This window comes from Quercus suber, unplaced genomic scaffold, assembly GCF_002906115.3.
Source record: "Quercus suber isolate HL8 unplaced genomic scaffold, Cork oak 2.0 scaffold_801, whole genome shotgun sequence".
NCBI classification, from domain to species: Eukaryota; Viridiplantae; Streptophyta; class Magnoliopsida; order Fagales; family Fagaceae; genus Quercus; species Quercus suber.
Window position 1 is genome coordinate 232830 of NW_027070236.1, and position 27755 is coordinate 260584.

At 33.0% G+C, this 27755-nt stretch overlaps 1 protein-coding gene and 1 long non-coding RNA gene across 9 annotated transcripts; one reads left to right on the forward strand and one right to left on the reverse strand.

Annotated features, from left to right (window-relative positions):
* Positions 1-200: 200 nt before the first annotated feature.
* Positions 201-8832, forward strand: LOC112026068 (CBL-interacting serine/threonine-protein kinase 3). 8 transcript variants are annotated; one of them, XM_024058750.2, is made up of 15 exons: positions 201-324; positions 1158-1388; positions 1489-1551; positions 1974-2045; positions 2260-2367; positions 2468-2548; positions 3932-3985; positions 4066-4191; positions 4273-4362; positions 6434-6556; positions 6649-6759; positions 7534-7647; positions 7779-7835; positions 7922-7996; positions 8361-8832. In XM_024058750.2, the coding sequence occupies exons 2-15, from the start codon at positions 1218-1220 to the stop codon at positions 8433-8435; spliced, it is 1320 nt and encodes a 439-aa protein (XP_023914518.1). In that variant the 5' UTR covers positions 201-324; positions 1158-1217; the 3' UTR covers positions 8436-8832. The 8 variants fall into 8 exon arrangements, 7 of the variants coding, with proteins under 7 accessions (XP_023914518.1, XP_023914520.1, XP_023914517.1 ...); XM_024058752.2 differs by having other exon boundaries at positions 222-324; positions 1154-1388; XM_024058749.2 differs by lacking the exon at positions 201-324 and adding an exon at positions 428-779.
* Positions 8833-17978: 9146 nt separating this feature from the next.
* On the reverse strand, positions 17979-21079 carry LOC111999216 (uncharacterized). The gene is made up of 4 exons (XR_002881569.2): positions 20636-21079; positions 19778-19905; positions 19337-19491; positions 17979-18270 (listed from the first exon to the last, which is right to left on the reverse strand). It is a non-coding gene; the product is annotated as an uncharacterized LOC111999216 (long non-coding RNA).
* Positions 21080-27755: the final 6676 nt, after the last annotated feature.

Here is a 27755-nt window from a genome sequence, read left to right on the forward strand (position 1 = left end):
TTACATGTACCAATGCCCCCAACAAATTGGCATTAGATTAATTTATTCCACTTTTAATTCTCCGTCACAAGATTCACAGCTAAAATATGAGATTTTCTATTAAAAAAATTTTAATTTTTTTTAATGGTAACCGCGTTGGTTTTGTCTGTTAGTGGTGATACAGCCACACACAGTACCAGAAGTGATCAAAATCTGTCACTCGTAATTTATTATATGCACTGACTTTGAAAGCAAACTCAAAAAAAATAAAGGAAGCTTTTTCAGTATTCACCCAGACGCAAGAGCCTTTTGCCATTTTCTTTCTTCTTATCTCTAAAACCACAAGTATATCCTCTTTTCTCTCTCTCTTTCTCTCTCATATATATATATATATGATATTATTGTGTCATCATCAGCCTTCTGCTTTTAATAAATAATTCATGATCTTGTTTCTATATAAGTATGTGTGAATGTGTCTGATTTGGTTCTTTAAAATTGTTTTAAGCTTCTTGGACCCCAAATTGTTTTTTTGTTTGTGGGTTTATTCTGAGTTTTCTGATCTCTTATCTAGTGCCCTTTACAACTCTTCACAAGCTCAACAACCTCCCTGTTTTGCTTTCAATTTTGTTTGACTGCTTTTCTTACAGTTTGAGGGTTCTGCCATATTTTCAAGAGTAGTTGGTGGTGTGTTCTGCTGGGTTTTTCTTGTTTCTATATTGGGTCTCTTTTGCTTCTTTTTCTTAGTTCGGATTTGTACTGAATTTCCGGTTGTTGTGGTTGTTGTTGTTGTACGGAAGAAGGTGATTACTTTCTCTCTTGTCTTGTCCTTTTCGTGTCTGAGTAGTATTCTCACGTTATAAGAAATCAAACATTATTGGTTTGCTCTTGCTCTTGTTACTCTTAAAAACTGAGAAAAAAAGAACAGGAAAAAAGGTTTGTTTTTTGTGATCTTGGTTCTTTTGGGCAAAAAAGATTGAGGTTCCTATAGGAGATAATGAATCTTGCTTCTTCTTTTTTTGTTGGGTTTTTGTTTTGGATGTCTTGATCTATAGGAGATAATGTCAGTGACATGCAAAAATTATAATTATAATAATAATAACTCTATTATCATTATTAAAAAAAGTGATGATTTTGGTTCATAGAACTCACTGGTGTTTTGGTAATGTGTTTTGAGGCAGATTTATTGAAGTAGCTACCTCAAAGAACAGTAGTTGAGAACGGTAGAATTAAGGAGGAGAATGAGTCAACCAAAAGTGAAGAGGAGGGTTGGCAAATATGAGGTTGGAAGAACAATCGGCGAGGGGACATTTGCCAAAGTGAAATTTGCCAGAAATTCTGAGACTGGAGAACCTGTGGCTCTTAAGATCCTTGACAAAGAGAAGGTTCTCAAACACAAGATGGCTGAACAGGTACCCTCATTCATTTCTTAATTGCTTTCTTATTTATGTATGTATGCATATATGTTATACACCATTGGTGATTTCTTTTTTCTTTTCCATAATGTTACAGATCAGGCGGGAAATAGCAACAATGAAGTTAATCAAGCATCCCAATGTCGTTCGATTATACGAGGTTCTCTCTCTTTTTTTTTTCCTTAATTGTTTTGGTAATTGCATGACTTGTTATCTGTAAGCAATTTTAAAGACAGAAAATTAGTGTGATCCAATGTTATGTGAGAGGAAAGAGTATTGCGTTGCTGTACTCCCGGAGTATATTATTTTATACAAGTCTTTAAAGACAGCTCTTGAATTCGACGATAAATTTCTTTCTGTCATGTAATTAATATAGCATATAGAGACACCGCTTGACCCAAAATCATAAGCCAATCGGTTTGGGCCTACTTATGCTATCAACTCCTCATTCTTATCATTAGTATCCAATGTGGAACTTTACCACTTAGTTAACAACACACCTTTTTCAATAATATTCCAATAATTTCCTTATCCTGCCTATTGTCTGAATTTTTTTTTTTTTTTTTTCCTCTTACTTTTCAGGTGATGGGGAGCAAGACGAAGATATTCATTGTTATGGAGTTTGTTACTGGTGGAGAACTCTTTGATAAGATTGTGAGTTGTTTAATTTTCTATTGTTCCTGTTCTATACAATGGTTTGCCAATCAATTGTAAGGGGTCCATGAATAATACATTAGAGTTATCACTCCAGTTTCACAGTTCCCGTTTGCTTATCAACCATTCTGTGTTGCTCTCACTCATTCTTGTACTTGGATTAAATATTTAAGATAGTGAACAATTTCTAAAGAAAATGTCTTTCGTTGTGAAGGTAAACCATGGACGAATGAGAGAGGATGAGGCCCGCAGATATTTTCAGCAGCTTATTAATGCAGTTGATTATTGCCATAGCAGGGGCGTTTATCACAGAGACCTCAAGGTTTGTAATGTCTTTAACTCCCTCTGCCAGAATCAGTTAATATGGCAGGAAAGATTCATTGCTTCATAATGTTCTTTCATTTTTATGGCTTGTGTTGCAGCCAGAAAATTTGCTGTTGGATGCTTATGGAAACCTCAAAGTTTCTGATTTCGGGTTGAGTGCACTGTCCCAACAAGTCAGGGTAATATAGTGCTGTTTCCTCTGAATTTCTCATTGGTCTTTTGTTTTCAGATATTGTATTGATCTTGTTACTGTTATCTGTATTGTCATTTTTAAGCTTGGCATTGAAGGATAGTGATATTATTAAATGTATATTAGTAAGGAAGATGAAAGCAAATGGTTCTTGGTTGTACTGTGATAAAGGTGGAAACCTTTTGAAAGTGAGGATAGCTTAAATGTGCACACTGAAAGCTTTGTTTTAAGTAATTTGGAACATGTAATTGCTATACATAGATTTATTGTTTTGGCATGACAGCAAGGTGTCATCGCATACTAGCTTATACATAGATGTCAATACCTTCCATTGTTTTGGCATGAGTGTATTGCTATAGCAACCTAAATTCTTTATCAAGCATGGCCACCCTAGTTATATTATGTCATGTGTGATTTAATTCCAAGTTTGATTTAAATTACTATGGCCAAAAGCAAAAAAAAAAAAAAAAAAAAAAAAAAAAAAAACCTAGATCTTTTTATGTAGTAACTTAATGTCGTATTTGATGAATGAATGGTTTAATCCACTCTCATGCTCATAGTTTGTGCTATTGAAGGGGTTCCCTTCTAAATTTTTGCAAATTAAAATTAATTTTCTTCAAATAATTATTTTAACAAAATTCTATCATGGACCCCATTTTTTCTCTGTACTTGGAGAAAACCTGGACTGCTGAAGTGTGCTGAATGATATATAAAGATAATTTTCATTGAATAAGTATATACTTATTAGAACAGCCCAGTGATTCTGAAGCTTCAGAAGAAGGAAAAATGTATCTGGTATTGTTAGGGTTAAGTTATTAGTGTTCCTTCCATTAATTTGTAATTTATCTGTCAAATAAAATATAGTTAAGATCTATTTTTTGTTTGTATTTCCAAGGTGCAATATACTACTTTGGTAACTACATTGCTGCCCTCTCTCTCTCGAGCACCCACAGTAGATGTGGGATATGTACCAAATGCTAAATATTTGGCACATATCCCACACCAAACCCAATTTGAGGCCATTTAGCAGATGTGGGATATTGTATTTTTTTTGCAACATTGAGCAGTACCGTGGCAAATTTGCCACGGTACGGAATGCATGTGGTAAAATTTTTAATGTGTTGATTGTGTTGATGAATTGTAATAAATATTATTTTAATGTGTAGTAAATATTATTTTAATGTATAGAATTGAATTATAAAACATCTGATAAATGGGATGTAAAATGATGTGGTAAAATAATAAAGTAGGCTTTTGGTGTGGTAAAATGGCATAATTTTTAGAATATCTGCTACGGATGCTCTTAGGACCTTCATCCATTGTTTGCATTGAATATCACTTTTGTTTCTTACTGTATGGTTAAATCTGGCAGGATGATGGCCTACTTCACACTACCTGTGGAACACCAAATTACGTTGCTCCTGAGGTGTGGACTGTTCACATCATGCTTATATTTTTATACACCTTTGTTCCTATTTCATAACTATATATGATCTTGCTGTTTAGGTCCTCAATGATAGAGGCTATGATGGGGCAACTGCGGACCTGTGGTCGTGTGGAGTGATACTCTTTGTACTGCTTGCAGGTTACTTGCCTTTTGATGATTCTAATCTTATGACCCTGTATAAAAAAGTGAGCCTTTTATCAATTTTTTACCACAATCCTCCTATTGTTTTCCATCTTCTATATATTACCCACTTTCTCTATGTGCAGATTTCAGCTGCTGAATTTAGTTGCCCTCCTTGGCTGTCATTCAGTGCAATGAAATTGATAACTCGAATCCTGGATCCCAACCCTATGACTGTAAGTAAACTTGTCAGTGTCATTCTATTGATGATTTGTGGCCTTTCTGCATCTTAAAATTTTTAAAGAATAGACTCTGATTTTCATAGTATCATTGTTGGTAAGGACTGCGGTTCATACTGAAACCTAACTTTTCAATAGGACTGTTAAATTAGAAGATTATGAAGCTTGAAGTACAAACTCAAGGTTCTCAAGAATATCATTACATGCATTGACATGCACTTCGTTAATATATAGTGGTCATAATTTTAAGTCATGGAATCCTGTGACTTTTCTCTCTCTCTCTTTTTTTGGTTGAGAAAGGGAATCCTGTAACTAATACTTTCTGCAGTCACCAAAAGAAAATCTGAGCATAATGACAAACATTTCAGTTGGACAAATGAAACCCTATCAAACATTCTATCTTGCTTTAAATACATTAGTTGAACAGACCCTCCAATATCAGGAGCTGTTCAAGTTCACCCAGACAGCAAAGGATGTCGTACTCGTATGTGCTTAAGCTATTTGATTGAGAAAGTACCCATCAATTATTTGGTGAGGTAGTAAAGGCCAATTATACTAAATTCTTATTGCGGTGCTGAAAGTGAGGCATGTTCAGGCTTCCTCTCTCTTTTATTTATTTATTTTCCATTTTAGATTTTACCACTAGGCTTTTGCACATTGTATAATCGTTAGTTTGAATTTGAGCGAATTTGCAACAGGTTTATTATGGCTAATACTCTTATGTTTTGTTACAAAGGTTGTAGATAATTTGGTTATGTGGTAGCTTATTTAAATCTGGAAGTTTATGATTAATCTTTTTCATTGTTATTCATATTAATAAATGCTTTTCTTTTTGTCTATTATTTTGAGATGTCTAGGTTATCTCTTGCATTGTTTGTCCTACATTCACCATTGTTAGGAACTTAGGATGCCTTGTGATTGTTCTAAGAAGTTCAATTATATCTGAATATAGGCTATCAAGGCATTAACTCTTTCTTGTCAGCCTACCTAATACTTGCCATAATCTAGGATGCATGATGGATGCCACTTGCCAGAGTTTGTCTAGACAAACAATGCAAGAATGCCTCTGAGCAAATATTGGCATCCCTAGCGTTTGCTGGAGGTCTTGTTAGATTGTATGGTTCTTTGAGAACCAATGTACTTGTGTGGGCTTACATACAGGAGCAAAATGGTTTTATAGTTATCCTTCTCTAGGTCATGTTACTTGTTCCAGAGAAATCTTAACGGTTTCTTTATAAGCAACAAAAAGTATGTTACAAGATCAAGTGATTATCTAGAAACCAAAACTTTACAGATCTAGATTTGTGCTTTATTTCTTGACCATTAGCTTTGGTTTATCTGATGAGAATAATCATCAATTTGTGTAAGCAATTGACTATGATGATAAATGAAAATTAGACATTTATTTTATCATGGTGCCTTTTGTAGCTTGTGAGTATACAACAAAGGAGTTACATCTTGTGCTGTTTCTTTTTTTTTTTTTTTTTTTTTTTTTTTTTTTTTTTTTTTTTTTTAAGTTCCTTGTAATATACTTCATTTCATGTTTTCCTTTTAGTAGGCACAACAGTTGGGGATTCAAACCAAGAAACCTGCAAATTAACAATTAAAATGTATTATTCTATCTGCTTCATCTTCTTGTTTCCTTTATGTTCTTCTAAATTTTCCAAAAGGCATCATAACAGTTTCTCAAAAATAATGTTTGGAGGGTTACTCAAAAAAATAATGTTGAGGGTTAAAGAGTTGCTTTTTCTCTTGTATTTTAACTTATTAGATTCCCTAGTTACTGTCTCCAACTGCATATGCATCAGTGTGATTCTTTTAACCATATTGCGCTTATGTAGTCTGACCTTTGGAACCATAAGCAGATGATTTCCCCCCCCCCCCCACCCCCCCCAACCTAAAAAATAAGAACAAAAATAAAATGAAAATGGACTGTAATTGTGCTTTTCACATTGCCACCAAAACTTGCAAAAATTACCATTAATAAAAAATTATTATATGATTTCTGTAACTGTCTTTCACAACTAGCTAGATATATGTTTCTCTGATTTGCTGTGATCTGTGGCAGCGTATTACCATTTCTGAAATATTGGAAGACGAATGGTTTAAGAAAGACTATAAGCCTCCTGTGTTTGAAGAAAAGGAGGATACAAATTTGGATGATGTGGAAGCTGTCTTTAAAGACTCAGAAGTATGTTCCAGATGACTATTACTATAACAAACCTGCTGCATTGTTGTTAACAAGTATTTGTCTCAAAAACTGTGTTTTTGTTATTGAATCAGGAGCACCATGTGATGGAGAAGAAGGAAGAGCAACCAACAGCTATGAACGCATTTGAGTTAATTTCAATGTCAAAAGGGCTAAACCTTTCAAATTTGTTTGATATAGAACAGGTTCGCAAGTTAAAAATATGCTCTCTGTATTGCCATGAAATTAATAAATTCCTTTAAGTGGTGATTGACTATTTGTTTTTACTCCTGATTTGCGAAAGTTTGCCGGTTGGTGAAATTACATTCCATTCACAAGGAAAAGAGAGTTAATAAAAAATCAGTATAATTTTGTAGATCATTGGTTCTTGTATTCTTTCATCATTCTCGTTTATTCTTCTTCAAGCAGGGACTAATAATATTTCAAGAAGGGTCACTTTGCAAAAAAATTTGGGAAGGGAATCTAAACTATATTGTGATGGGTTTATCACTGATAATGAATTGAGCTAGGAAGGCTCTGTTAATCAGGGCACTTAATTGATGATAAGAGATTCTCTCATTCAGTTTTGGCTCAACATTTGTCTTTGAATTCAGATTAGTTATTTCTATTATTTTTAAAGTTATTTGTGCTAGGAATTTTTGGAAACTTTGGTGAGAAAGGTTTCTGTATTGAGTACATGATTCTGCAAATGCGTGACCTGTGGAAACTATCAGCTATGAAAGTTATTTTTTTCATCTTGAAAGTTATTTTTTTGCTGTTATATTTTGTAAAATAGACCCAAGGAGGATTTTGTTTAATACTGCTGTGTGCATATAATTTAACAAATATCTGTTTCCTTTGGTAGGCAGACCACGTATTTGGTCAGTGAGGCAATAATTTACATTTCTTGAAAAATTTAAGATAAAAAAAATATTGCTCTGTATTTATGTTGTGGTTTGTCATGATGTCATTTCATGCAGGGATTTAAGAGAGAAACAAGGTTCACATCCAAATGCCCTGCCAATGAGATCATCAATAAGATTGAAGAAGCCGCAAAGCCTCTTGGTTTTGATGTACACAAGAAGAACTACAAGGTGGGCAAAATGTAGTCAACAGACTTAACTAGCGCTTATACAAGGATTTGTGGTATTTTCATATTTTTTTAAATTTAATAATTATTATGCATTTTGGATGAAATTAATATGTATCTTATTAAATCTTGTAGATGAGGCTTGAAAACATGAAAGCTGGAAGAAAGGGAAACCTTAATGTTGCCACAGAGGTACATGACAATTACGCTTCTTGTTATTCATTAGCTGGAATTGTTTCATTCTTTGTTATTTTTACCTATTCTTATATTTTAATCAGATATTTCAAGTGGCACCTTCTCTTCATATGGTTGAGGTGCGGAAAGCAAAAGGGGACACCTTGGAGTTTCATAAGGTATCCTTCTGTTGTTTTTTGCTTTTCCATTGATTATTTTTTCATTTCTCACTTTTTGAAGTAATTATTATGTTTCCAAGCGTATCTAAACTTGAAAAGGGGTAGTTGCTAGAGAGAGAGAGAACTGAAGGCGGGTGAGATTTACCTTATCTAAAGTAGGCTTTCTCTCTTATTAGTTATGGCTGTCGGTGAAGGATTTCAGGACATTAATCTGCCACGTGAGGGTCAATTATTGTCACCCTAAAGCTGGTTGTCAAAAACAACCATGTGGCTGCAGCTCTATCTTTATAAATTCAGAGGCCTAATTGGAGTTGACACATCTAAACTGCTGTTTTTTTTTTTTTTTTTTTTTTCCCCTGCGCAGTTTTATAAAAACCTCTCAACCTGCCTGGAGGATGTTGTTTGGAAAACTGAGGAAGACATGCAAGAAATGAAATAACGTCCAGTTTCTGCTTTTATTGTGTTGTGTCCTTAATGATTTGCCATTCAAGCTACCATGGTAAATGTTGTTCTATATGCTCATTCTTTTCTTTTTGTTTTTTGACCTCCGTAGATTAGACAGACATGGGTTTTACCAATCGTTTTCCATGTTATTATTGTTGGAAAGCATAGCGGTGCAATGTTTGTTTTTTACTTTTTTACAATCAAACAGATCAACCTTAATTTGAGGTGATGAAGTAAGAATGATGTGTAATTTTTTGTTTTCCTGATCCATCGCCTTACTATGACTATCTGGGACACTTGTGGTCATCTTCATGCCTTGTTTTCTTGAGCCTAGGCAGTCTTGTACTAACATTTGTTATACTATGTGTTGTTCAACAGAGAAATTCTCTCTCTCTCTCTCTCTCTCTCTCTCTCTCTCTCTCTCTCTCTCATGCTATGAATTGATACCTCCCTCCTAAAATGTAAAGGTACTACCAAATAACAAGATCATTAACAGGCTAAGATAAGATTGAAACTCATAGCTTTTGAGAGGACAGTTTACACACACGATGGCTAAAGTTGAACCTCATAGCTTTTGTCAGACTTGTGGTCCAAGCATAAATGTATGATGGTTTCAAATCTCTTTCCTTCTAAAGGAGGAGAGATACTACTAATAACAAGATGTTGATAAGTAAATATAAGAATTAAACTGCAAGATTTGTGATCTAAGGATTCTAAGCAATTGAGCTTTCAATCCCTGCCACAATAATATGAGAGAGAGAGAGAGAGAGAGAGAGAGAGAGAGAGAGCATATGTCAATTGTCATGCCAAATCAAAGGCATAATAGATGACTTAAAAATGAGCAATTTTGTTTTTTCATTTTGTAAAAAATTGTATATATTCGGTCTCTTCGGTTCACTTAGATCTTTGTACATTTTCCATTTAATATGGATTAAATTTAAAAGATATTTAGTTTGCTATTAGTAGACATATTTAATTTCTATTAAAAGACTTTCAATTATAAATATTATCAATTCTTTACCATTTAAACTATCTAGAATTCACAAATATATTATCAACTTTCATTTTGATATTTATATTGATTATAGAGAATTGAAGCACAACAATGAAGTACATGTAGAGCACTTGTAGCAGTGGAGCTAAATAGCTATATATCTATTTTAGCTCCACCAAAACACAAAAATCAGCCATACAGCAGTGGGGATATAGCTATGGTTGTGTACGGGTGTGATGTTTATAATAAATATATTATTTTATTGTAGTAGATATTTTATTTTATTGTGATGTTTATATATTTTATTGTGTTGAAAGTTAAAATAAATCTACTGCTGCAACATGTGTGTAGGTAAAATAGATAAAATAATTTTTTGTGGTGCCAAATAACTAAATTTTTAGTGACATTACTGTAAATGCTCTAAAGAGTGTCCTCCAAGTCCACCCCATTCCACGAAGGAAGTTCAAGGACCAGTAAAAGAAGTGGCTAAAAGCTATATGCACGTCACTTGGCCTAAATAAATCTTGTCTGCAATATTTTTGCTGCGGAAAATACCATTACACACACACTATAAACACACAACACACATTGCTTTCAAACTTAAAAGTCATGATTTCAGTTCAAAATTAATGCGTCTTTGGAGTGTGAACGCTTTATTATGTAATAACCATTACTCCTTTTTTTGCTTAGTGCCAAAATCCCTCTAGATTTTAAATCCTCCACTAATTAAAATTTTGAAAGAAATTGTGTGAAATCACGATTTCGGTTAAAAACCAATGTGTGTGTACGGTATGTGTTGTAATATGCTCTTTTTTACTTGGTGCCAAAACCCCTTTTGATATTAAATCCTCTACTAGTTAAAAATTTGAATTGGAGTTGCGTGAATGCTTTAAATTCTGTAGTGACACGACACTGACGCATCGTATGTGATTATAGAATATAGATATGCTACGGCCCACTACATTATAAATCATTATTTTCACCAATAGCACATGAATGAGGAAGCGTGTAAAATGGATTAAACAAAATCATTTGTGTCCATAAAAAAATTAAATAAAATCACTGTTAGGTCAAGTGGAGATACTCGTGGTAGTGTTATTATATTATATTATTAAAAAAAAAATTGAGTATATTATATAGTGTTGTTATCACTTATTATCACTCATATTTATGGTAGATATATATATATATATATAAGTATATGTCAGAGTCACTCACATAAATTGGCTGGTATAGACTATAGAATATGACGTGGAATTCAATCAGCTGAGGAATAGGTAAAGGCAGGTTATGAGACACGTAGGCTGTCTTCAGATGCCAGCCTGAGGGTAGGACCTACCACTGATGTGTACACTGCCCTTCTTTTTATGGCAAAATAGAAACTAATGAAGTTTAAAAATAATCTATATTGATATCTTTATCTCAATTTCATTAATTATAATTGACAAATATATATATATATATACACACACATTATTTTTAAAATGTTTTTTAAGTAGTAAAGTTGTCGCAAGTACACTGAGTAACCAGTTTCTATCAATTATCTTTAGAGATAGAATGAGACTTTTTTTGTTTGGAACGGTCAAAACTAAACGATTATAACCCACTAATTACTGCACTAACGAATTTTCAAACAATAATTTCAAGATTTGCTTCTCCAAAAACACAAAGACAAGATTCTCAAAAAAAAAAAAAAAAAAACACACACACACACAAAGACAAATTTATTAATTTTTGCATGTATCTTAGATTTTTTAGGTTAGATTAGTGGTATCACCTATTGGACTATGAAGATTTATGTTATAATCGAGAACTAGATGTGTTTGTCATACCAAATCCTACCTATATCCACTTGTTTAAGTATGGTAGTATGATTGCTACATGAAAATAATGAATAAGACTATCAACTGGTTTAATATATAGTAAAAGCAAAGTTTTTCTAGGTAGAATTGTGGGCTTGTATCTAACATGTTAGGAGAAGAAATCTCTCTCTCTCTCTCTCTCTCTCTCTCTCTATATATATATATATATAACTAAGAGAAATCTAATTAAATTCTAAATTGGAGTTTAATTTTGTGTCACGTGACTCATCTAATTTTTAAATTTGCGTGTCAAGTGAATTATTAGGTACAAAAATTAAAAAGTCTAAATTCAATTAGATTCTAAATTGAAGTTCAATTTTGTACCATATGTCCCATCTAATTTTTTAAAGTTACACACTAGTATATATAAAAGCAGAGACTTCACTTCATGTGAGAGAGCATGGGGTAGTGATACATTTCTTGAGTCTCTCTCATTTAGTCCACCTTATCAAGGCTCACATTTATGTCAAATTTTTAGTTCATTGAATGTGCCCATGAAGTAAATACACATATTAATTATCTATAAGTGTGCACTATATATATATATATATATAAAGTATTTTATTTGGTTTTATTTTTAAATTTTATATAAGAAAGTAAAAATCTTACGTGGGAGACTATGCAATTATGTCAAGTAAAGCTTTGTTAGAGTAATTTTTCATTTAACTTTTCACCTCACATTTTTTTTAATATATCACTGTGAGAGTGCTTTTTTTTTCTTAGCACACAGGCCCAAGTAGAGATAAGAATCCCGGGCCCAAATACTTGTTATTTTGGTGGACTGGGCTTGGTTCACCGCAGCTAAATGGGGCTGATTACGAAGCAAGTTGCGCGCAAGTCATATAAAGCTCCTCAAGATGAAAAATGCAATTCCTCTTAGTACCTGGGGCGTATTGTCGTGGGATCCCGGGCATACTGTCGTGGGATCCCGGGACGTACTAGGCCTGTAAGAACCCAGAAGCTCTGGTTTTCTGAACTATATGGTCTTTTTCCATGTTTTATTATGCGATAGAGCTTTGTCCTCTCCCTTTACCTCTATGGGTGCTTCATAAAAAAACACACTATACAATACACATATCTCTAAATAATTGTTAGTTTCTTAGATTAGGATATACATTTTAATACATATGCATATTGTAAATGAGTTTCATGAGGATGATTCTGCCACGAGGATCCTGGCCCCAATTCTCACAGACTTGGTGCTTTTGCACAAGACTTGTGGGATTTGGAACTCAAGTCCGAGTGGCTTTGCTTGAGCTTTGCCTTCCAAGATAGTTAGATGAGAAGGATTTTAGCAAGAAACAGTAAAGGAAGACAATGCAATAAAGAAATGCACGAAATAATTGTTAGAGATCCTCAAATCAATATGAGGTATTTCATTATTTTCTTGATTGTGGATATGCTCACTAAGACGTGATACAAGGTTCAACTAAGTTCAAAAATTACAGACTTTGATAGCTATTCAAGCTTCCAAGACTTGCAAGGTTTGAATTTGTTGAATCCGAGTATGTGCTATAGTGGCTGTCTCTGGGATACCGGGAGCAGTTCCTCTGTTTTTCTTGAGTTTTACAGAGTTTTTCTTAACGATTTTTCTGTGATTTTCTATTGCTGCATCATGCCCCTTAATGTTGGCTGCTTCCCCCTTTTTATAGTGTTATTTTAGGGTTTGGATACCATTGATTCTTCCCCCCTTGGCTCCCTGGGTACTAGAGCCTCTGTTATGCCAGCCATTCTGACCGTTGATTCTTTCTCTGTTTCTCATAGTTTTCATCTTTTAGTCATGTTTTCCTAAAAGTCATTTACTGACTTTCCATTTTGGATAGCTGACCTTTACCCTCTCTTCTTTCAAGGCCTTTTGCCTCTTAGACTTAGCTTTTTGGCTGTCCTCCTTGCTGTCAATTTTCCCAAGTGAGCAGAATCAATTCCTGCTGGGTTGAAGGTTTTCCCAGCCACTTCCCTTTATAGTTTTTCATTCTGGGTTCCTCGGGGTACTAGCCTTTTGTTCATGAATTGTTACTCTCCAAGCTTTCTGATTCTTTGCTGTACCACTGGGTGCTTGAGAGGGACATATCTGTTCTTCATTGCTTGTATTTCGTGGTACTTATTCTGACCTGTCTCAATCTCACTTTAACTGCGCACGTCCCGAGGATCCCGAGCCTCTGGTAGCCTCTGGGGATCTCGGCCCAGTTCTTTCACTGGATTTTGCTGGATTTTTAATGGTCTTTTTTGCTGGAAACCTGAACATGCATAGGGCCTCAATGTCGATTCTCCTTGCTGCATGAATTGGGCCTTCTTTTGTCAAAGCCCATGGTCTTTCCTTACTTTTCATAGAACAAGCTTTCCTGTGAAATTTTGGCCTTCAACAAGACCTAAATAAAAAATTTAGAAAATACCTAAAACCCTAAAGGATCAAATTTCTTCAAATCTAGTTAAGAGAGAGTGAGAATCCGAAGTGGAGAAATTCAGTTCAAGCCAATTTCCCTCGCAAGGAGCCTTAGCTGCCGCCACCGCTGCCTAAAGCCTTCGCCATTGGGTTTAGTGCTTCATAGTTGCTTCACCGCCTGGGTTTAATCCAAACGGTTGCTTCAGTTTGCTGGGTTTTGCATAATTTCTTCTCTGTTGGGTTTTGCATAGTTAATTCTCTGCTGGGTTGCTTCATTGTTGATCTTGTGTTGTCTCTGCCTTCTTTGCGTTGTTTCTTTTCTCAACATGAGGAACGAAGAAATCATGTCTCTTAGGCTCAAGTTCTAAGAGTAAAATCGAGTTTCTTAGACTCGAGATGTTAGTTTTCTAAATAATTTAAAAACATTGCTAACTAACAAAATTATTTGGGGATAGTTTGCAATTTTTTCCAAGATTAATAGGTTGCAAATTTACTTGGTGGTCAACAGTCTACCACATTTAGCTACAAATGAATATCATAATTCATGAAGATAAAATTTGGACTAAAAAGCAGCTCAAGAGAAACATCGATCATTAAGGATGTCAAAACTAGGCTGCGATTTCAAACCAAGTTCTTTTAAATACTACCATCTATTGTAATTGGGGGACTGATCCAAATGGTATTTTAATTTGATCCTAAAACTCTTGTGCTGCTGTGTTTTGTCAAAGTGTTATTGTGTTGTCCATCTATATAAATGTGTTGTTTAGTTAGTGAAATTTTTCTTTGCTACTTGCTTTGGCTTGTTTTGGTTTTGTAGTTGAATTTGTAATTTGGTTGATGTAGCAGGGAGGTTTCCTATGCTAGTGTCTTCTCTTCTTTGGTTTGGGGCTTTCCTATGTACTTCGTTTTGTTTCAATAAATATAAGCTTAATTACCAAATAAATAAATAAATCACTTGGGAATTATGAATATCAGTTAACCTAATTTTTGGAAAAATGTATCATACTCAATTTGGACAACAATGTAATCAATATGGTTGAGTTTTGGTAGTCATGATATGAAAGTTAGGTACTACCATGTTATACTTTTAAGGGCTGTCTAAATGGGTTTAAAAGGTTAAGCACAAAATTTGAAGTGTTGAACCAAGTACTTATCAATAGTTAAATCCTTATCTTGTACTTATTGCCTTGTATTCTCTAACATATAATTTGAAGTATTTTTTTTTTTCACCAAGTCATCTAATCTTGTATTAGGTTCTAGTTGATATTGTTTTGGGCTTTTGAAACATAGATTGTTTGTCAATTTGAAGTAAAATGGACTTTAAATAATGATTCGTCTCAAGATATTATATTATATATGTATAATTATAAAGAAGCATTGCTAAATAGTGAACATTTTATGTAAAATTTCTTTGTATACATAGACTATATGTAATCTTTGTCAACACAAGGCTAAGACTTGATCTTTGGATAAAATATTGTTTATTGTGGTGTGATGCGCGTTATTGTTTGCTCTTCAAAACCATTGTTATTATTTGGTCTTCTGAGCTACTATTACATTTTACCTCTTTAAGGTTATTGTTTTCCATGGGATTCACCTGCCGACTATTAAGGATGTCTTAGTTGGCTGATATTTTATACACTTCTTATTGGTTATTGCTATTAATTGACAAATTGAATGTGAAAAACAACTTTACTGTTAAGTGTATTATTATATATTATTATAAGTATTTTACCCAATGATGAAGTGATGCTCTTGTAATTGAACTATGGCTTATTGAAATTGGGTAAATCTTTTAAGAGAGCATTTGTTTATTTAACAAGTTATATGCTTTTCATTGTACAGTTAAATATTTACATCCAAATAGTTTTATAGTTTCTACTAAATTGTTTTCACACTATTGATAAATATTTTGTAAAATTTAATACGTTGTCTATTAAAATGTGCATTTTCACTTGACAATATCATGTGATGTGAGATTGGCAACTCTACTTCTTGTTTTGTAATGTGTTGACTTGTAAAACTCTGTAATGTTCTAGAGTGTGTGGCTTATGTCTTTATAAAAACTAGAAATCCCATATTAAGTGAGCATTTGGATTGCGTCTCTCCCCCTGTGTTTTGCGTTTCAGATGTTTTTTTTTTTTTTTTTTTTTTTTAAACCAATGCCTATTGCACTGTTCATGGGACATGAACAGTAGGGGCATTTGGATTGCGTCTCTCCCCCTGTGTTTTGCGTTTCAGATGTTTTTTTTTTTTTTTTTTTTTTTTAAACCAATGCCTATTGCACTGTTCATGGGACATGAACAGTGCCAATAGGCAAATGAATTGTGTTTTTGGTGTGAACAGTAATCAAGAAATTATTTTTTTTATTGTTTTCAGCAAAATAAGCGATACCCAAACAGACCTTAAGATAAAACACAATCTTGCACGCGTTTGCTTTAGATTTAAAAAGAAACTAACATTTAATCCGCACAATGCGCGGAATCATTTTATGAATTAGAAAACAATCAACTTAATATAACAATACATTAAAATTCAAAATTCGTCAGGGGCATGTTGTACAACCCCTCGTTTGTCCTACTTGCAGGAATGATATCTATAAAATACAATATCACTCCATTTAAAATCAACTCCAATTATCTTTCATAGAATTTAAAGAATATATATCATATGTTACAATGGTGTCCATCTAGAAACAAAATATCAAGCACGTAGTGAGCATCATATGTCATTGAAAACACACAGGCACCAACCCAGAGCAAATTAACCAAAAATTAAAGCCCTTTTATGTTGGGGTGATTTTTTTTTTTTTTTTTTTAAATAATAAGTTTTGGGTTTGTACTGATAAAACATAGCCTTAACTCACTGCACATACTTTGAAAACATTCTGTTTTTTCACTCTTCAATTTCCAATTTCCATGTTAATATTTCAAGCTTACCACACCAATGAGCCAAGCTCATCTAAAGTAAAACAACTTTAAATTGTTAACTGCATGCTAGATCCAAACGCAATGGACAGAGTTAGAACTTAGAATTAGTGGAGTCAATGCCAAAAGTGAACTCTAGAACAAATGTAAACTACCTATGCAAATTGAATCAAGATGTAACTAAGCAAATGAATTAATAGGTGGTTTGAAACTGAAGCATGAGCAACAATTAATTTTAAAAACCAACCCCAAATAGCAAGCCCACCCAAAAAACTGAATACACAATTCAGTATACTTGTATAAAACTAAAAATACAAAAATAAAAATCTATAAACTTACCTAACGCCAGCATCACCAATAATATCAATTGGCATACCAATCAAAATGTGCATAACCAAGCATTCTAGCCATAACAACTGGGACAATGCACTTCATCTTCATTTCAGGCCTCATCATACCCATCAACACCACACCAATACCATTATTGATTGTCCCATAAGTAGCTCTCATACCTAAAAGCCCAATAAACTAACCCAAAATAGACTAAAAAATAACACAATCCCTTCCAAAAACAAAGTAGCTACTTCTTTTTTCTCTCCATAACTCTTGCATTTTTGTGGTTCTATTAGTCTAACTTAAACAACCTAAGATTGAAAATTGCATTAAGATTGAAAATAGTATGACACAAAACATAAACATTAAAAGAGATCAAAATACTTGTAGCAAGTAAGCTATTTAATAGAATTTGCAAATTACAAATTTCTCAAATGAGCATTAAAACCAATTATGCTCAAGTAGAAATTGTCAATCAAAAGAATAATGCCTGCTACAAAAGAGCTTACCATAGATATAGGATGGCAAGATGCAGAGAAATAAGTTTCAAAGAACAAACTGCCAATTGTTCCTAATTTCCTGTTTCTTTGCCAAGTTTGCATTCTATTACATATTCGAATATATATTTTTTAAATGTTTAAATATATATATATATATATTAAAAAATCAAACTTACCATTAAATTATGATATTCGTTGTAACGCAATTACATGCCTCAATCACTGTGATTTGTGAACTCTTTGACCTTTACATCACAACCCCAGGGAAAATAAATAAAAAAAGAAGCCCTCAAAGAACTTGTAAACAATGAAATAAAAAGAAAATAGGGAACCAAATTATAAAGAGGAGCAACATGTGATAAATAATACCTAGTATGAATTTCAAATTAAATACATAGATAACTATCACAATCAAATTTATAAATGATTGAATTATAGTATATTTATGAACTGCATCAATAACTAATAAGCTGAATTTTTGGAAAAAAAAAACTGGTTCAAGGAATGAAGCAACTTAAATTATTGATAATGAGGAGATATTTGATAGAATTTTAATAACAATAATTAATTAGAAATAGATAAAAATAAATAGGTTTAGAAAGTATAATTACAACTATAATTTCCAAAACAATATGCTTCTTACAAATATATTTCTTTCAAGTATATTATAAGCAACTAAAGTGGTTGGTAACATCCCCTGTGATGGATACAAAATATTAGCCAAAAGAAGAAAGTTAAAAAGAGAATGATGAAAATATCCTTGGAAGATATTTGGTGGAGAAGGCAACTTGGTTGTTGTCTGCTTCATTATCTATCTTAAAACTTCTTCGTCTGAGAAGAAATAGATCAAACAAAGCTATAGTTTAGATCAAATGAAGCTAATTTATCAAAGAGAAAAATAAAATGAGGCTAAATTAAAACTGCAAATATTCAAGAAGTTTAGACATCAAATTTGGCACCAACTTTGATAAGACAATTACAATTATAAAAATTACAACCTAACCTCAAGAAAATTTCTTCAGGAGCAAAATAGTTGTAGAACCCAAATGATATGTTTCCCATATTATATTCAACAAATTCCAAGTGGGAAAAATTCATCTAAAAAGCGTGATGCACTTCTAAGAAACTTGACAAAAATTAAGATTGTATCCATCAACTTCTAAAACAAATTTATACAATACCGGATAGAAACCACTTAGAAGAAACTATAAAGAGCTTCTTCTTCTTTTTTTCTCTCTTTAATATTGAAGAATGATGTACAATATGATCAAATTAAGACTCTATTTGCATCCATATAAGATATTATATAACTCAACCCAAATATAAGCGTTTAAAGCCTATAAGGATTCTCTATAAAATAATTTATTTTACTGGTCTCATAGAATTCAATAGGAATAATAATTTTGTAGCCATAAGCAGAGGTGCATAAATCATAATTGCTCATCCATCCCCCATAAAATTCATTAATTTATACATACACGGATAAATGCTACAGTGTATATAAACATGTTAACCACAGTGAACATGAATGTGAAACATATGTCAAAGTAATAACATGAAGTAACATCCTTTTATCTACTAAAAAGAATTGCATTTAAATTTTCAATTAGAATTGCTTAAATACTAATGGCATTTGCTAATTAGTTGCATGCTACTTCAATAAAAAATTTCAATTAACATAACATTTATCCTCGACTCCACAAATTATAGATGACTTCAATAAAACAAAACTTAGTTGAAGTTAAATAGGGGCGCCACTAATTGTCCTTGAGTGAAACAAATTGAAGTTATATGATACATCAAAACAATTTTCCATTAATGTAACATTTATGTTCGACTCCACAAATTGCTAATAATTTCAATAATAAAAAAAAAAAAAAAGGAAGTACCAACTCACTTTTAGTTAAACAGTGGCAGCACTAAATGTAACTAAACAAAATAGAAAAGAAGAAATTGTTGGACTTAGGAAAGTGCTAATTGCATATGTTGCTTGCGATTAGCTTTCACTGTTTCAATGTTTTAAAGCATAAAACTCCACCATATGTGATTCATCTGTATGAAAAAAGAAAAAAGAAAAAAGAAAAAAAAAGGCATATCACTGACATAATCCTTATGGAAAAAAGGACTAAAACTTTGCACAATAACTGAAAAGGAAAAAAATTTTAAAGCAACAAAAAATATATATATATATAGAACAAAACTGAAACCAATAAGTTAGCAATCCTTTTTTGCTTAGTTTTTTCTACAAACAAAACTAAGTTCAAGTGCTTTCAAAGAAACTAACTATCACTACTTGATATAAAAAGAAATCAGAAACCTTGATATCAAAGACATGTACCTCACCATCTTTGTCTAAGACCCCAACGTCGCCATTCACATCCAGTGGAGTGATATCCCTCTACTTGTGAAACACAAACACAGGCATCAAAACACATCAAATTGTGCCCACGACTAAAATGATAGTACCTATACAAAATAAATTTGACATTAAGTCCTTAACATCGACACAATAAGCAACAAAATAATAATAAATCAGAGAATGTTAAAAAGATCCATGCATTCTACTTTACTACTTCCATTACTACTTAGAACCAACTTAGCTTCTTCCTCAGGTAGACTTTGTTCCACGTGGAGATTTATATAATAGTAAAGTAAAATCACAAAAGTTAAAGGGTAATTTCATCCTATTATTCATTTCTATTAGGGGCTGGAAAAATGAAATAGGAGGTATGTTATCAAAAACAAATTCTAAAAAAAGAAGAAAAAGAAGAGCAAAACACCTAGGCATTTTAACAAACACTTTGTGTTCAGATACCCTAAACAAAACAACTTCTAACCAAAATCCCTCAAACCCAAATCTAACCCATCTATTTATACTAATTAAACAAAAGAACATCCCTCAAAGAGATCCACGTTAATGCTTCTAAAATACCTAGATAAGGAAGAAGCTCAATTGCCCTGTTCGTATGGCTTATATATTTTTTTTCTAGAATAATCTATTGCTCTATTTTTAACTGGACACCATAAATAGATACCCACACATCAATTTATCCAAATACCCAAAACAAAACCAAATCTAAGTCAAATACCTTAATCCGAAATATAACCCAAAAATTTAAATAAAAAAGAATCCAGCCAAATTATAAGAACCTGATCATAATTAATGCACAAACTGAAAAGTAAAGAGAAAACTAACCGGTAGAGAAATTGAAGGACGTTCTCTGATTGCAAACCACGGATACATGGGCAATGGAAGTTTTTATTTTTTTATTTTTCCTTTTAATCGGGTTGATTGGGATTGAGGCTTTACTTCCAAACGCTTGATGTTTTAAGTGCGGTTTTTCCCGGAGGTATATGGCTGGAGGCTGGGCTGATGGAAAGAGAACTCAATGGCTAGGGTTTTTGCTTTTAAGAAAGACGGAGAGAACGGCTGAATTTTTCGAAAGAGAAGGAGAATTGAAACGGAAGAGACTATGTGTTTGTAGTTCCGGTGGTCGGAGTATGGCGAGGAAACGGCGGAGGCAGGAAGCACTCTGACTTACGGTTACAAACTCTGTTCTCTCTTTCTTCGTATCGCAAGCCCTTTGTTTCATTGTATTTTGGCCGTGTAGATTTCTTTTTATATTGAGCGGTATTAAACAATGTTTTAGTGTAACCCAAACGGTGTAATTTATCACTTTTTAATTTAAACGTGGAATCATTTTAAGTGGCCATTTTTCTGGTAGCATCTCTTTAAAGTTTCTGCTATTATATACAGAGTATTAGATTAGATTAGATTAAATATTATGAAAATCTATTTGTGATTTGACCCGAAATTACTTTGTCTATCTGTGGTTTAAAAAGTGTCACTTTACCCAACTGAGGTATGTTTCGTTTGTTTTCTGTAACCCACTTCTGTTAAAATCATGAGTAAATAGGTATTTTTGCTCAAATTTTATTTCTCTCTCCTCTCAAAACAAAAAATAGCACAAAAATACAAGAGAAACAAAATCAAGAGGGTTTTGTGAAAATTAATATTTGGACCCCATATTCAAAACTCCAAATTTCACCTCTCCCTATATTCAAAACTCCTATATTTGGGTTCAGTAGTGAATTGATAGTCTCTGAGAGCAGCAACAAATGGGTTCAGTAGTGAATTGATAGTCTTTGAGAGTGGAGAGAGAGCTCTCAATGTGGTTTACAAAGGGAAGCTTCGAAACGATGGCCTTGTTGCCATTAAGCGCTTCTCTAAGCTCTCCTGGCCTGACCCACGTCAATTTGTGACAGAGGCTTGTGGAGTAGGGAAGGTTCGGCATAAGAATGGTGAATTTAATAAAGACCCCCTCTGTTTTCACCTCTCCCTTCACAGACATGTCCCCACAAAGAACAACCTCCATCTTCTTCTTGCAGAAATAAAAGATATTTTTAGCACCAGGTTAGCTTGTTTCGAGTAAGTGGCCTTATGGAGTGTTGACAATCGGGGTTCTCTTTGGCATTTTCACAAACACTTCATGGTCTTGTTTCAGTAGAAGGGAACAGGATATTCAAAGATCAAACACTGCAGAAAAACGTTATTTTCTCAATTTTTACACGAATAAAAAAGAAGAGGTGGGATTTGATGGGCTGGATCCAACCATATCGGGCTTCTTTATGAATTCCTTAAGAGAACTTTATGAATTCCTTGCACCTCCTCAACCCAGATCATGATCATCTTTAGCTTTAGAAAGTAACGTGTGGGGCAATGACAACGAGCTTCAAACCCCATTGGAAAGTAACTGTGTATTTGAGATGAGAAAAATCGTGTATATATAATATATTTGATTGAGACAGGTCATAGTGTATTGTTCGGTTGATTGAAGGGCAATATTGTATTGTTCGGTTATTTGGGTAGGTTGATCTAGGTTTTATTTTTTTGGGTATGTTCTTTATGTTCAAGATTTATGTAAATTGAGAGAGAGACTAATACCACTTTTTGATCTTGTTTCTCTTACAATTTTGTGCTATTTTTTATTTTGGGAGGAGAGAGATATAAAATTTGAGCAAAAATACCTATTTATCCCTAACTTTAATAGAGGTGGGTTACGGAAAACAAACGAAACATACCTCTAAACAAAGTGATTACGGGCCAAACCACAGATGGGTTTAGTGTATTTACCCCTAGATATTATATTAGATGTCGTTTTTATCACTGATTATGTGTATGACGAAACCATTTGTGTCCATCTAAATTGGCCAATTATTATCAGTTATCACGGATTGTGGGTTTTTTTTTTTTTTTTTTTTTGGTGCAAAAGATTATGTCTTTTTTGTAAGGTGGGCTCAAAAGAATATTCTAAGGGTGGGTGAAGATTTATGTAAGATTGTAACAGGTAGTTGCTGGATTTTGTGATATTGTTAAGCCAATTTGAGCTAGGATTGGGCCTAAAAGAGAGGTATGCTAGTGCTTGTGCACATTGGACTAAATAAAGCTCAGGTTCACGCTTGCCACCGTTAACGAACAAATCTCACAGCCTTGCATTCAAAGTCACTCTTTCAAGTTATTCCAAGTCTTCTACAGTATTTTGTACATGAACCGCAATTCAAAGTCACCTATTACGAATTCTAAGAATAAAGCTCTTGAAATAGAGCTCTTTTTTAGTTTTTATAAGCTATAACAATCACAAGGTGACTTTCCCTTAATTTTGTTATGCCTGAAAGCCTTGAGCTAAATTAAGGCCTAATGATCTCTTTTTGTGTCATGGACTGTGGACCTAACCATGGTAGGTTTGGCATGTTGCCTTGAGGCAAAGAGATACCAAGGCCACACATGCACGCAGAAATAACCAAAGGTTAAAAAAAAAAAAAAAAAAAAAACAAAACAAACAAACAAACAAACAAAACAAAACAACACCAATTCCAACCCCAATGGGCCAACCTATTACTTTAAATTTTAAGTTTTCGTTTCTGTGCTTAATCCATTGGCAATATTCATAGTAGTTTGCTTTGTTGTAGAGATTAGATGTAGTAGAGAACTATGTTATAAAATTTGCTTTGTTGTGCTTTTTATGGTTGTAAACTTAGTAGTTGTGAGACTATTTGAGAATATATTTGGAGTCTTTATTTTCTCATAGTTTAGTTTAATGAATTGTTGAGAGATTTGACATTTAAATGTTGTGTTGATGGTTTGGTTTAGTATATTTGGATATTTAGTTATGCTATGTTCCATTTTTAGAGGTTAATGCCTCAAAATCTACAAGTTCGTAAAGAAATGTTGTAACTCTTATCCAAGTTTGATATTTAGTTCGGTATATTATGCGTCAATAAGTCAAAGTTGGACTTTTCTTTGTCAGTTATCACTGTAACTTTGCTGTGTATTCAACAATTATGTGCTTGTTTAATTGTTCATGACAAGCCTTGCTTGCTAAGCATATATTAGTCATATGCTAAGTGCACGCTTAATGAATTTTTTTTTTTCTCAATTATGCATTTTCCAGTCACCGAAAACACTTATGAGTATAATGAGATATAATAAAAATAAAGAGATAACACACTCACAAACTCATTTCATCCCACTCCTAGGTATTTCAATTATTGGAAATTTCATAGATCCACCAACAAAATATAAATTATTTATATATGTAATTTTATTTTATTTTATTTATAATTTTTTTTTATACTATATTTGTTTGATACTATATTTTCTTTTGATACTATATTTTCTTTTATTTATTTGATATTATATTTTCTTTTAGCACCATCATTGTTGACCCATCCTTTTCCTCTCTCTTTTTATCTACTCATTGAAGAAACTATCTGATTACAAATAGCAAACTTCAACTCGCCCCGCACTCGCAATAAGGGTCAGAATTCAAAAGCCTATCAAACTCATTCCCACCCTATTGCCATCCAAGTTTGAATCTCTCATTTCTCTTCTTTTGGACAAAAGTTCCTTAGGCCCAGTTTGCAAAATCAGCTACCTTCCCTTTGAGGCCCAATCTTAGCCCAAATTAATGCAGCCTTTACAATAGTGACTAGAATTCAAAGGGCTGTTGGTCTAAAAAAAAAACATGCGCCATGGGTTCTTTACAGAATATTCTTTTGAGCCAACATAATTAAAAGAATTCACAATATTTTTGCAATTAAAAAAGAAATAAAGAAACTATACCCAAACAGTCCCAAGATAAAAACTGGCCAAATTAGTTGAACTCAAACGGATTGAGAATATACTAGCTTGAAAAAAGATAGGTTTATAATACATAGAAATGGAAATTGATAATTTTACTAATGCTAATGCGGGTTTGGATGGAGGTGAAAGGAAGAGTAGAGTTAACCAAAAATTTTATTTTATTTTTAAGAAAAGAACTTGCATAAAAGTTAATATGCTTTGTCCCATTTTTTTTAATGTTTCAAGTAATTAGAATTTATTCAATGAAATAGAGAATTACAACATATCACCACAGTAGACAACGTGGAATTCCAACAAATTAATGAGGAATGTTATTTTGTGCATTAAGCAAGGTACTATTCATGTGGACACTTAGAAGTGGCACTAACTTAATTATGATTTGTACTACTATTCATGAACATACTATTCATGAATTGTACTTTCTATTCTTGAGACTAACACAGTATGTTGGTAGTCATCACTGTTCAGAGCTGCAAAGTCCTTTGAAGCTTCTTCAAATTTGTTGATATACAGAGATCGTTGTGGACTTGTGAGTTGAGTGGTTTGAAGATTCCAGTAGAAGCCCGGTAAGATATAAGATATCAATAAACCTAAAAACTTAAAGTTTATGGGTTTTTAGTTCAATTATATGCTATTTTCTCGCTCTTCTTATTTTTATTTAATGTGAGATTTTATCACTTAAGTAGCCACATCACTCACGTGTGAATATTACAATAAATCTCTCATTCACATTTGTCATTGCCTCTTTGTGGGTTTTTGAAACATCTCTCTTTTAGGCTACAAACAAGTTCTACTAGCTCTCCTCGTGTCTATGGCTGAGTTTATTCCATTTCATATATGTCATTCATAGAAATCACAAATCCATGAGAACCTTATGCAATACCATTCTTCTTTAATCTAGCGTCAATGACAATATTATTTTGTTAAGCCTTTTTTCAAGATTATCTCTATGTGGGCTTTATAGTCTTGTTGTGTGGGATGATCGCTTGTGTAGATTCCAAGTACGCCCATTATGTCCCCGCTCCAACTATGAAAAGGACAAATTATTTACCCGTATGAATAGATTTGAGAGGAGTACGTACAGGAACTGCATGGTGATCCCATATCCTCTATATTCACGTAGGAGATGTTAGTACGCTCACAATAAATCCGATCTACTCCATAATTAAGAGTTAGGTCACTTGATTTCCTTCAAGTAATTACGCAGAACTATCAATGTCGTAGTCTACAATTACGAGTACTATAGCCACGGGTAAATTACGTGAGAAAGAAATAAAAGTAAAGCACTCTTCATTTCTGTCCATTTTCACTTTTTGTAGAAATCAATTCTAGGCCGTGGATTCATGTGTCTTGCTCTAGTAACCAACATTACCATAAGTAAAGACATGGAGAGCTTCATCAAATTTGTCGATATACAGAGAGAGATCATTTTGGACTTGTGGGTCCTCATTCTTCTAGGGATTTGATGATTCCAATAGAAGCCTTGTAAGATATAAGATATCAATTAACTTAAAATTTGAAGTTTATTATGAGTTTTGGCTCAATTATGTTATTATTATTATTATTATAATAACTAATCGTTAACCCGTGTGATACATGAGATAATATAAAGCAAGTTATTGACAATTATTTTTGTTGAAAGTAAGTAATTAACCAACTGAAAGAAATAAGTTTTTGTTGACATTTTTCCTTCAGAAACATTTTCATAAACTTAGAAGAGTAGGTGTGCATGCATACCCAACAGCTATATAAAGATGGCTGAATCCCAATTACACTACCAAAAATAACCTATAATTTTATATATAAATTACAGTCCCACTTTTTTTGATTGATCACACAGAAGTCATTATTAAAAATAATAATAATAATAATAATGCAATGAGAGAGAGAGAGAGAGAGAGAGAGAGAGAGGATGAAACATAAATTTGACATAAACACCAAAAATTAATATCGAAAGCTAAGAGCATACTCAGAAACTTTAAACTTTAAAGAGTTTCTCAAGTATATAGAGCCCCTAAAACAATTGGGGTAAAAAACCATTTTGAGAGTGGAATATATTCTTAGATCCCTTCATAAATTAAAATAATAAACGAAATAAGCCTTTCATAGTCATCATTATTATATTTCTGCAGAAGCTAAACATGATAATCACAATAACAAACTACAAAATTTGTACTAAAATTATAAGCTTTGACACTTTCAATGATGATAACTATCAAACTGGTAGCAGGAAAAATTAAATTTGAAACCATAATGGAGATTAAATTATAAGCTTACTATTTCAATCAAATTTAATAGAAGATTGGAATAATCCAAAAAAAAAAAAAACCAAAAAGTAGCTCTTAAAATATGATTTTGAATAACATTTAGCACCAACTTAACAATAAATTAAGGATAATTAACATAAGTAAAGTCATTTTGGAAACATCATATAGCCAAGTTTCAACCAATATAATCTGATGGATCCTCGAAAATCAGTAGGCTAAAAATCTCGGGCGTTGATAATCTTAAGGCTGAGTCTTGAAAGAACAAATACAAAATCAGAGGAGACTAGTGGAGGCTGGCCAAAAGTCCTCTGATGGTAAAGTCAGTGGATTTGTAATTCCAAGTATAATGGAAATGTCCGAATCCCCTACCTTCTCGTAGATGAATGCTTATATAGCGTGCATGAAATTGTTATTACATTTTTGTAACTTCTCCCATTGTTGCGGAGTCTGGAAAACTTGGAAGTAACTCCCATAACTGTCATGCATGTTGTATTGCTTGGCCTTATTTTCTCTAACCATCATTGGCAACGGTTCGTAGTAGTGAATTCTGACCTTTTACTTTTAGGACGAGCTTGCCCAAGATGAGTTTGCCCAGGACGAGCTTACTTAGGATGAGAATTCCATGAAGCTCGCTACTGTGGAGAAGGACGACCCTCATGGACGAATATGGAGTTGGTTCTCTGGCACCATCATAATCAAATCCAACGACACCAACACATATTAGAAAATTCATATAAGGTTAGCACAAAATGTTGCTTAGATAAGCACATCAAAGCACTCTGTAAAATAGAAGTTTTAGCACAGATGTGAAAAAGAATGGCTTACTAAATGGGCAGATAATGTCACCTACATAGGATTATTAGGTTGCAACCAATTTGATCAGCAGAACATTGTAGAATATAAAA

Bases quoted from the DNA above. Each gene is read 5' to 3' on its own strand.
- LOC112026068 (XM_024058753.2), top strand. From the start codon at position 1,218: ATGAGTCAACCAAAAGTGAAGAGGAGGGTTGGCAAATATGAGGTTGGA. The intron at 2,046-2,259 runs GTGAGTTGTTTA...TTCGTTGTGAAG, and splicing joins GAGAACTCTTTGATAAGATT to GTAAACCATGGACGAATGAG. The intron at 4,363-6,433 runs GTAAGTAAACTT...GATCTGTGGCAG, and splicing joins TGGATCCCAACCCTATGACT to CGTATTACCATTTCTGAAAT.